Consider the following 11,503-nt stretch of genomic DNA (forward strand, 5'->3'; position numbering starts at 1 on the left):
TTTATTTACTATTTATTACAAATTTTATAGACAATAATTCATTTTTGTAGTTAAATTATAAATGATAATTTTTTTTTTTTTTATTGTAATGAACAAATTCGTCAACACATGATTGTTGCTTTTACTTTTTCTGTTTATTAGTAACAAAAAAAAATCTAAATTATATTGTATTTTATATATTCTTTGACCAGTTATATTCGTTTAAAAATATATTTATATTTTTTTTTGATCTTAGAACATATTCAAATTTAGAACGCCCCCTAGCGCGACACGAAGCAATTTTCACTGAAAGAAGCCTTTGAAAGAATCCTCTAGAAAGTAGGCAAAGAATCTCCGGTATCAAAATCATTACGTGAGAAATTGTTCATAGTCCGACGTTAATGTAAGTAAAATTTAAATTATTTCGTGAAATATGAAGAGTTTTTAATATTCTGCGGATTCTAAATATTATTTAGTTCTTTAATAATTGTTTTACTTTAAAAAATATGTGAAAACCTTTGGTCGTTTAACAATTTTTTTATAACATTAGCGAAAATGTTTAGTAAAGTTAGTTATTGATTAAATTTCCATGTTTCTATGGTGATAATCCATGTAATGGTGGAAGTAATTTTTTTTTTGGATTTTATTGTCCTTTTTGTAGAGCCTTTTTAGCCGTCGTTTTATTTTATTTCATGACGGGTATTAAAGCATTTGCTTCAGTAAAGATAACCACTAGGAAATCTGTACAAAAATTGTGTAAATCAAGGTAAAATCAGAATTATTTATAAAGACTAATATATTAACAATTAGAATTCATTTCTGCTTTGTGTTCGGGGTGGGTAAGATAATTTGTAAAAGTGCGCGCGGGGATGGATTCACGCCTGACCTTTTAAGTTATTTATAGCTCCTGTTATTGAACATAAACAATCAATGGTTCGGTTTACGAATGTGGAAAATCAATTAACTGGTCGTGGTTATGATAACCTCTCTGTAAGGGTTGTCGGAAGTGTCTAGTACTTAAATCCGACTTATTTGGCGCGAGTCGAGTATGTGGTGCTAAAAAAAGTCATGAGCGGAAATGTGAATCCAAATTCTTTGACTTAAAAATCATTTCAGAGTGTTGTCGTCTTTTGCGTACTTAGCCTATATTGTTTTAGGACGTAGGTTTGAATAGGCTAAAAGAAAACATTCTCTAGTTTCTCGTTTTTTGTTGAACATTTTGTAGGGAGGCAGGAAATTTAAAAGGGGCCATTTCAATAACATATTTTCTTTCATAGCTACCAAACTGACAAGATGTGTGACCGCAAGGCGGTGATCAAGAATGCTGACATGAGCGAAGAAATGCAACAGGATGCTGTTGACTGTGCAACGCAGGCTCTTGAAAAATTCAATATTGAGAAGGTAATTATTATTCCTTGCAATATTACTAAAAGACAGTTCAAAATTAAATGTAGTTTCTGGACATATTATCGATATTATAATAATCATAAGAGACACAATTTGTAATAGCTTCTTAGCTATGTAAGTAATTTTTCATAAGTAGATGCAGGAACTCCAATATTGTATCAATCAACCTTTTAATTCTTAAGTACCTACAAGTGTGACCATTTGGTAAGTAAAGAATTAATTATTTTTTTCTTAGAACATGCTTGGTCAAAAAAATTAATTGAATATTTTGTACAGTTGACATGGAATTATGGTTTTTGATTGCAGGATATAGCAGCATTCATCAAGAAGGAGTTTGATAAGAAGTACAACCCGACATGGCACTGCATTGTGGGGCGAAACTTCGGGTCGTATGTGACGCACGAGACGCGCCACTTCATCTACTTCTACCTGGGCCAGGTGGCCATTTTGCTGTTCAAGAGCGGCTAATGGTCTAAGGCTGGCTAACATCACTTTTAGTGTATTTATATTGAAAAATTTTAGTTAATTCCTAGACTTATACCTAGCATAGTATGATATGTTAGTACTTATCTAAATTTATTGTTTTTCTTTGTTGATACATTACTGGAGATATTTTCCATACTTCTATAATTATTAAACTTTCTTACAAACTGTGGTTTTGTTTTATTTGGGACTGTCATAGTTGAGAACTTTAATGGTTTCCAATTATATTTTATGTGGGCTATATAAAGAGATTTGTATGTGTATGGTTAAAATTTGTTATACTTTATACATTTATTTTTTAGTTGCACTTGCAGCTGCACATTAAATGTAATCTTCTGTCTTAAATGTGTAAAATAAAAATTAAACCCAAATGTTTTCTTTTTATTTTTAAAAAACCTAAGGTGAGCCTACATTCCAGTATGGACTATCAATAATTAAAAATATTAGATGTTATTTATACATCATGCAAGTGGAATTAATAGGTCATTCTTCTATAATTACTCGTATGTGCCGATTTAAAATTTTTACATTACTTAACAATAAACTTATTGGTTATAGTAAATATGAAATTAAAAACTAGACATGGCAGCTATTTTATTATCCCATGAGTTGCACAAGCAAGGGCTACTTAGAATTAAAAAAAAGCCTTATTCACAAAATTACAAATTACACAAATATATTTTAATATAATATAAATGAGAATGTTATAAAAGGCAAAATTCAGGGTAGGACTAAATAAAATGGCTTAGGTTGGTGTGTCTAGGCAGCTTGGGATAGATATATTCAGTTGCTATGGATACAAAATTGATAGTAATGTATACATTTATTTAGCAAAATTATTAAATTAACTCTTCACATCCAAATTGTGAGATTAAAATAGCCAATTGTTTTACCTCAAAATCAATATTTGTAAAAAGGGCTAGAATATAAAATAACCTCCTTAGATTAGAATAAAATTAATGTATAGGTATATACTTACAAACAACAGTGGACAAAGGATTTTGCAAGTAGATGAAGTTTCTAGAACTAAATAAAATCTGTCAGATAAGGTTAGAGTGTATCTAGGGTTAGACTGTTGTTTAGATATAATTGATGCAATTCCTAAAACTTCCATAATGTTAAGAAACAGTTTTATTTTCTATTATTTGTTCATTATATGGCTGGCTAATGTTTTTTCTTTAATAATTCATGACTATAATTGCGACTACATAAAATTTTATATTAAATTTTATATATATTTTATAAATTATTCAATAATTACGGGCAAGTTTTCTCCATTGTTCATTCAATAGATTTACACTGACTATTTAATGTTATTTGTTCAAGAAATTTATTTGTGACTTTTGGATAACTTTTACATTACTCAAGTTTATTTCAAGGTCTTTATGAAGTCCAACGTTTTGGTTTAGATCCTTGAATCTTAGAGCCGTTGTTCGATTAGCATCTGACCTCCCTTCAAGGACGATCAATCAACATTGCGCATCGATTCATATCCAAACTGCCAGCAGTCACGACACCAACAAACTGTTACAAAGGTTTTACATCCTTTAGCAACAATTTATATTCATGAGATATAATGAAGTGAGGTGAAAGGGGCCTTATTGATTTAGTTTTGGCAAATGGTTTTGTTTTTTCAACTGTTTGTTTATGAACCTAATTTGATTACTAGATAGTAATTCTTAGGTAATAGCGTTACTTATTTAATATAAATCATAAATCGTACCTGCTGTAAGGCACCTTTTCACTATTTGTAGTAACGTCTTAAATATCCAAATAATTTTTCAATACTTATTTGTTGATATTTTGGTGAAACAAGCAGATGTTATTATTAAAGTTTTTATTGTATAAAATGAGAAGAAAATATGTGACAAATAACGTGCACTTGCTAATGCAGAAAATGTAGAAACTAAGGCATTGGTTCCGAATTCCGATTGATCTTATAGGTACGACATTTAAATTTTTTTCGAAAACAATGGCGTCATTTAATTCTTTACGTTCTATCTTTGGTATAATTAATATTTATTAAATTAAATCATCTGTCTGCACTTTAGTGATAAGTAGCACGATAGTTACTTTGGCAAACAAGCATAGTGAAGTTAGGTTATATTTTTTAATCAATAAGTTGTATTATAAAATCAAGGGGGAAATAAAATCGTATAAATAAAGAATCAATATTTTTAGCTTACTCCGTCACAATAGGGTAGTCAAATTATTTGTTAATTTTCTTTCCTTCCTCCGTCTGGATGTTAAAAAGATGCCAATTTTATAAAAGATCATGAATTAAAAATGTATAAGATAACACTAAAAATGTATAGTCGAACTAGGAATCTTTTTTGTTTTACTCCGTTAATAAAATCTAAGTGATTTTTTTTGGCTTTAGCCTCTTCCTGTTTTATTGATCTCTTATTCAACACAATCACGTAAAGCGTGTCCGAATCTGAAAAGAAATAAATAATTTTATTTAGGAAAGGTGAGTGCGAGAATACAGGCACTCTAACGCAGGGATTTACAGTGAATTTTCTAAGAAATCGGCACTCAACCAGATTCTTTTTTGTTAAATGAATATCTTATTAAGCAAAAGTCATATATTCTAATTGGAAAAAAAAAATCATATGAAATAATCTTACCATGTTTTTACGAATAAGGAATAATGACATTTTAAACAAACGGATGGATTTAATAAATTTTATAATCGTATATAGAAGAGGTATCAATTGTTATTCCACTGTTGATATCTAAGATTTCCTCGTATACCTACTCTTTTTAATTAAACTAAGTTTTTTGGATACTGCGCTTTTTTATCAAATCACTCTCATCTCGTCTGCCTGTGATCACGGTTTCTAGAAAGGAACCGAAACGTCAGGATTATGTTTTAATAAAATAATAAAAAACGCGTAGTATTCGAAAAACTTAGTTTCACTCAAATGTGGTAATCCTCGAAGTCATTTATATAGTTGTTAATTTTATTACGTTTTTACTAAGAGTGTTATTAATTATAGGTATTCTAGTTCAATAATAAGATAGCATAACGTTTAACTATGTCAGTGGTTTCCAAATTTTATCATGATATGTAAACCGCAGCTTGCACACGAATTCGAGTGCAAAACTTTTGGCCTGTTATATATTTGGTGTTGTATTGGTAACGTTACAGTCAGCCGTATTAATTACGGCTATCTGGAAATTTTGTTATAACTATGGTGCTATAAATAAGAACTTTTATTTTTCAAAGCTTCTCGTCTGTAAAATTATAAAATTATTTACATTCGTAAGAAAAAAACAAAGTGTTGTTTCCTATTGAAATTTTACTAGTTTTGTTTATAAAAATGTAAATAGTTAATTTGATATCTGGTTTGAGGTTTGACGTTTCCTTCAAATTCTCAGCTTACTAACATTAATGAATTATTATCAAGTCTTGTTAACCTGTTCTAAGACAAAGGTTTACTTTACAAATGTTATAATATTCAGTGATAAACAACTACCTATTTTTATAATAACAGCTTAATAGACGATTTCCGTAATAGAACCACCATGTCGAACGCCAAAGAAAACCTTCTGCTCTTCTTTGACCGCCCCACCGAGCCCTGCTTTATGCAGAAAGGCGAAGAAAAGGCTACCTTCGATTTGCCTGCTAACTACTACGTAAGATTATTTTTTATATTCCTTCTATTAATTAATTAATATAACTTTAACGATACATTACTTCAATCTTAATAATTTTCTTTCGATTTATGTTTATTTATTCTTATAACACGCTATCAATATAAAAGATCTACTTTAAGTATAGACGTTAGTTAGGTTTTATAATATAGAGATTACAACATCTTATTTTTTTTAATATTACCTAGAGTTTTAAAAAGTAGCAAAAAGAAATTTAATGTTCAGTATATAATGAATATATTAATTTGGTTTCAGCCCGATAAATACAAGTCTGCGAGTGCGGCTTTGGCCAATCGCTTTGGTTCAGAGTCCAATCGACGTATTCCAGTAAGAAACATAGCACTGCCCAACCTCTCCTTGCCCATGGAACTGCCTTACAACGACCAGTTCTCACTCTTCGTTCCTAAGCATAGGCAGATGGCTGGCAAACTCATTGATATTTTTATGAGTTAGTGATACGATGACATATTTATAGATTCGTTACAGATTTATAACATAGTTTTCGCACTCAGCTAAATACTTATAATACACGTACTTTTACTAATTTTCTTTATTTTCAAATGTTTATGTAATATCACAGTTAGTTGTTGACTGCAATTTTTGTATATAGTATAATCACAATGTATTTTTTTGGATAATAACAATGTATTTTTTGATTTTTTTAGGTATGCGTAACGTTGAAGACCTCATGTCCATATGCTCGTACTGTCAAATGAGAATAAATCCTTACATGTTCAACTACTGCCTCTCAGTCGCCATATTGCACAGGTTTGTTGGTATCGATATATTGAATATGTAAGAAATAAACTATGTATATATAATTGTATTCATAAAAACCTAATGAAGCGGCTTTTTGAATGATAACTGTCCGATTACAAAATAATTCCATTAACAGGAATATTTAACTTACAAAATAGCAGTTATGTCTTAAATTAATTTCTCTTCGTCATATTTCTTAATTAACCATACTTTATGAGAGTATTAGTAAATTAGATATATATTTAATTCAATTCAGTCTAACTCATAACAATTCCATGTACTAAATATATCATTCATTCTTTCAAAGAGGACGTGTTCATTCTTTTAGGGATGATACCAAGGGCCTGAACATACCAACCTTCGCGGAGACCTTCCCCGATAAGTTCATGGACCCGCGTGTCTTCAGAAAAGCCCGTGAGGTCAGCACCGTTGTGCAGCCTGGAAACAGAGTAAGTATAATTAAAATTCTATACTTCCTTCGATATTGCTATATTCTTACAGTACCATATACTCCAAATATAAAATACTCGTAGATATATATAAGTATCGGATTGATGCAAAGCCTAAAAGAGAGTATATGCATTCCAACATGTATCTATCTACTTTAGTATCTATTTTTGTTTCTCGGTTATTTTATTCAAAATTTATTTAATATCTAATTTATTTCAATTCATACTCAATCTCGATTGGAATAGTAAATGGGGATAAAACTCGTTTGAATGACCTCATTCATTATATAGATTAAACACGTCTACCTAGACGTGTTTAATCTATATATTCCCAGTTTATAAGTTTTAAATGTATAATTAGTTGTACAAAAAATATCGAGGTACTTTCATAAGTGAGAAACGTAAAAATTATAGGTACCTAATTGTTAGCTTGACGGTGTAAAATCATAGTGTTACAAATTTATAAATTAACTAGAGCGTCAGTAAATCAAAGCACAATATTGTTGAATGAATGAATACTCGTTTATTTACAAAATAAGAAAATTGAAAGAAAACAAACAATTAAAAATAAATGACTCCGATTAAACATATTGCCTATATTAATCATCCGTTTTACGTCCCAGCTGCCGGTAGTGATCCCACAGAACTACACCGCAGCTGAGTTTGAGCCGGAACAGCGAGTGGCGTACTTCCGAGAGGATATCGGCCTGAACCTACACCACTGGCACTGGCATCTTGTTTACCCTTTTGATGCAGCAGACAGAAGCATTGTCAACAAGGACCGCAGGGGGGAGCTGTTCTACTATATGCATCAGCAGATTGTTGCAAGGTACCTGTCTATTAGGCGATGGTACTGTATGCGATATATCGATGGATCCTCCTTGATATGATAAAAATATAATAATCCTTTTTCATATGAAACATGGATTTTTTTTTCAAAATTAATAGTGATATGTCACTATGATACTCGTATGTGGATTCCAGATCATGAGCCGCTTTTTTAATCTCAGCGAAGGGAGGGTGTTAACTTATATAAAATAACTTTTTTATTATTTGGTAAACCGATATTTTTCATCAGGTATAGCGTGGAGCGCATGTGCAATGATCTATCTCGCCCAAAACGCTACAGTGACTTTCGTGAGCCCATCACTGAAGGATACTTCCCCAAACTGGATTCGCAGGTCGCTAGTAGAGCGTGGCCGCCGCGGTAAGAAGCTTAGTATTTTTCATAACTATAATTAATGTCCTTAATAAAATTATAAAACGTTACAGGTCGCACAAATAATAAGTTGAATTAATCATATGTTCTAATAGTAGTTTGATTTTCATTCCAGTTTCGCTGGTTCAAAAATTCGTGACCTTGACCGTCCAGTGGACTTGATCGCAGCGGATGTGTCCCAGTTAGAGACGTGGAGGGATAGGTTTCTACAAGCCATTGAGGATATGGCCGTTTTACTAGTGAATATTTCGATTTCTAAACTCACATTTATGAACGTGTTAAGTAAAAAATAAAATTGTCTCGTAATGAATATGGTTTAGCTTAATTATATTATTAAAAAATATATTTTTTATAGCGTATAATATGAGAAATAAACCAATAATTTTCAGCCAAACGGTCGTAAAATGACTTTGGACGAGGACACTGGGATTGACGTTCTTGGTAACCTGATGGAGTCATCCATTATCAGTCGCAACCGAGCGTTTTATGGGGACTTTCACAATATGGGACACGTGTTCATCAGTTATTCCCATGATCCAGACCATAGGAATCTGGTAAGAAATTATGTTGACCATAAAGTGTGAATTGCATAGTAAAAATGTGTATTAAAATATGAATAAAATCATGGTAACTTTTATCAAGTGGGTGTAGTGATTGTCACAATTTGGGGTTTGTTAGAGATATTCTAATATATGAATGAGATGCTTATTCCATCTTATATTTTTTTCTAGTACAGTAGGTTAAGCAGAGTTCTGAGGATATTAAACACTATTATAAGCGAATTTCATAATTTAAATTCTTTGGCAAAGAGTTTAAAGCTCAGAACTACTGATAGCCAAAAACTACTTATGACTATTCACTAGTACTATATGTGTCAAATCAGTGGCTCATTATGTTAGGATATCGTATTAGAATTAGTCCATTAAGTATATATTATTGGTAGGAACAATTTGGAGTGATGGGCGACTCAGCAACAGCTATGCGTGATCCTGTATTCTATCGCTGGCACGCGTACATCGATGACATCTTCCAGCTCTACAAGAACAAGCTAGCACCATATCCCAATGACAGGGTAACAATATTTATACCACCATAACACTTAATGTTTGGTATTAGTCATGCCCGCATGCATATGCTGGTTATATTTGTCTTAACATAGTCGTGTAGGTGCTTTACGCTTTTATGGACACATGAAATTCTTGTGTTAGCAGCCATAGAAGATGAAGATAGATATCCTTCCCCTTCGTCGTCAAATGATGGTAGGAACTTGTTGGCTTTTATGTCCATAGCATGTAATACTTAATAGGACAAATTCTGATAAGTTTGTTATTTATAATGGTTTTATTTTTTATCCCTTGCTATCAGCTTGATTTTCCCGGTATCCAAGTGCTATCCGTTAGTACTTCGTCGGGCGCGGGACCGGACCGACTATTAACGCAATGGGAACAGAGCACAATGGAGCTAGGGCGAGGTTTAGATTTTACACCACGTGGCTCGGTTCTCGCAACTTTCACACATCTACAACATGACGAGTTTAATTATATGTGAGTTAATTATATTATATGTTCTATTATTAAATAATATATGTCCCAAGGGATCCTAACATGTTTCTGTATAAATATTTCTAGATACTACCACTTAATTATTACCTCTCTCGTTTTGAGTACACGTAATGATCATGTTATATAACTTACAGTAAATCTAAATATTTAAGATATGAATTCTAAGTATAGAAGACAAATAAGCGTCGAAGAAATTAGTAAACATTTCCAATGATCGTGATTATGACACAGCAAATTACAAACATGTACCTAATTAAATTCCAAAATTTTGTATAACTAAAGAAATTATTCAAAAAATCCCAAATAGAGTATATATTTTGGATACTTTTAGTTATATTTTAAATTTTTTCGGAAAGCTAATGCCGCTTTTTTCGCAGCATCGAGGTTAATAACACAAGTGGGGCGGGCGTAATGGGTACGGTGCGTTTGTTCATGGCGCCTGTCGTCGATGAAAATGGAACTCCCCTGACCTTCGACGAACAGCGGAAGCTGATGATGGAGTTAGACAAATTCACACACGCCAGTCAGTATCGCTGCTTGGACATAATAGTCACGTAAAATGTTGACAATTTCTTCATATGATATTGGTAACAATAATTGAAATGTCTAAGACAGTTTTATTACAACAGGACCCTATTTTCTTACCTTATTACAAAGAATTTAAAGCAATACGTTTAAATATCCTATTGATGATGATGTTTCTCTTGCAGTATTATTACCTCGATCTCAGATTCATTAATAATCTACTATAATGCTATAATTGTGTCTCCATGTAACACTGAATGTTTCACTTGATTGAGTTATCATATTTCCTGTCACTTTACGGTGTTATATTCCATTTCATGTTTTCCATTTGCAGTGCCATCTGGTTCGTCAACCATCCGTCGCTCGAGCACTCAGTCATCTGTTACCATCCCATACGAGCGTACTTTCCGCTCTCAGGGTTCTCGGCCAGGCGATCCTGGTTCTGAAGAGGCGGCCGAGTTCGACTTCTGCGGCTGCGGCTGGCCGCACCACTTGCTACTGCCGAAAGGAACCACAAGGGGGTACCCAGTTGTACTATTCTGTATGATCTCCAACTGGAATAACGACGGAGTGAGTATAATTCGATAGTCAGTTTATTCTAACTTGAAATTAAAACTGAATCTGAGTTTTACATTTCCGGATTCCGCTGTAAATGAATGGTATTGTTATCCAGGCTGTTTATAAATTATAACGACACTCACGTGAAACTTTTGATGATGATAAGTCTAATGTACCGTTCATAATTTTCAGGTAGCTCAAGACCTAGTGGGTAAATGTAATGATGCAGCTTCGTATTGTGGTATCCGTGACCGCAAGTACCCAGACCGCCGTGCCATGGGCTTTCCCTTCGATCGTCCTTCCCCTGCCAGCTTGCTTCAGGATTTCCTTACTCCTAATATGGCCACCAAACCCTGTACCATCCTTTTCAGTGACAACGTTAGGGTCCGTTCCGCGCGATAAGGAACACGTGTTACATTAGAAAATATATATACTGGTACCTTCAATACAATTTGAATGCATCCCATATGGTCCCACGATTCATCTCAACCAGGAAATGAATTAAGATCATGCATTGACAGTTGATAATAATCCTTTAATCAGAAAATACAATGACCTGCGAGAACAAATAAAGTAGTGCATCGGTTATGGGCCAAATGATTAATGCGGGCAGTATTCATTATGACCAGACAATATGAATAATGCCCGGGCAATGTGATAAATTGATTGATTATAACCACATTGCTCGCTCTTATTGGATATTATTCATATTGCCCGGAGATTATGAATAATGCCCGATTAATCATTTGGTCCATAAAATATCTGTTAAAATGTAATAGAATATAAGTGACAAAATATATATTGGCGCCATCTATGAGAATGTTTGTGTCAACATAATGTGTTTTGTTTTTATCTGTGGTTTCTTTATAATAGTAAAAAATAAAAGTTCAGTCTGTTGCGAAACT

At 32.6% G+C, this 11,503-nt stretch overlaps 2 protein-coding genes across 2 annotated transcripts; both read left to right on the forward strand.

Moving 5' to 3' along the window:
- Positions 1-223: 223 nt before the first annotated feature.
- Positions 224-2,039, forward strand: LOC116777880 (dynein light chain 2, cytoplasmic). The gene is made up of 3 exons (XM_032671654.2): positions 224-382; positions 1,257-1,380; positions 1,693-2,039. Exons 2-3 carry the CDS (start codon positions 1,273-1,275, stop codon positions 1,852-1,854), a joined length of 270 nt encoding a protein of 89 aa, XP_032527545.1. The 5' UTR covers positions 224-382; positions 1,257-1,272; the 3' UTR covers positions 1,855-2,039.
- Positions 2,040-5,023: 2,984 nt separating this feature from the next.
- On the forward strand, positions 5,024-11,503 carry LOC116777990 (phenoloxidase subunit 1-like). Its single transcript, XM_032671825.2, has 13 exons — positions 5,024-5,508; positions 5,782-5,974; positions 6,192-6,294; positions 6,614-6,734; positions 7,358-7,563; positions 7,813-7,941; positions 8,069-8,192; positions 8,343-8,507; positions 8,897-9,025; positions 9,319-9,497; positions 9,893-10,038; positions 10,375-10,610; positions 10,791-11,503. The coding sequence occupies exons 1-13, from the start codon at positions 5,398-5,400 to the stop codon at positions 10,998-11,000; spliced, it is 2,052 nt and encodes a 683-aa protein (XP_032527716.2). The 5' UTR covers positions 5,024-5,397; the 3' UTR covers positions 11,001-11,503.

Source organism: Danaus plexippus, chromosome Z (genome assembly GCF_018135715.1).
Source record: "Danaus plexippus chromosome Z, MEX_DaPlex, whole genome shotgun sequence".
NCBI classification, from domain to species: domain Eukaryota; kingdom Metazoa; phylum Arthropoda; class Insecta; order Lepidoptera; family Nymphalidae; genus Danaus; species Danaus plexippus.

Bases quoted from the DNA above. Each gene is read 5' to 3' on its own strand.
- LOC116777880 (XM_032671654.2), top strand. From the start codon at position 1,273: ATGTGTGACCGCAAGGCGGTGATCAAGAATGCTGACATGAGCGAAGAA. The intron at 1,381-1,692 runs GTAATTATTATT...TTTTGATTGCAG, and splicing joins AAAAATTCAATATTGAGAAG to GATATAGCAGCATTCATCAA.
- LOC116777990 (XM_032671825.2), top strand. From the start codon at position 5,398: ATGTCGAACGCCAAAGAAAACCTTCTGCTCTTCTTTGACCGCCCCACC. The intron at 5,509-5,781 runs GTAAGATTATTT...ATTTGGTTTCAG, and splicing joins ATTTGCCTGCTAACTACTAC to CCCGATAAATACAAGTCTGC. The intron at 7,564-7,812 runs GTACCTGTCTAT...ATTTTTCATCAG, and splicing joins CATCAGCAGATTGTTGCAAG to GTATAGCGTGGAGCGCATGT.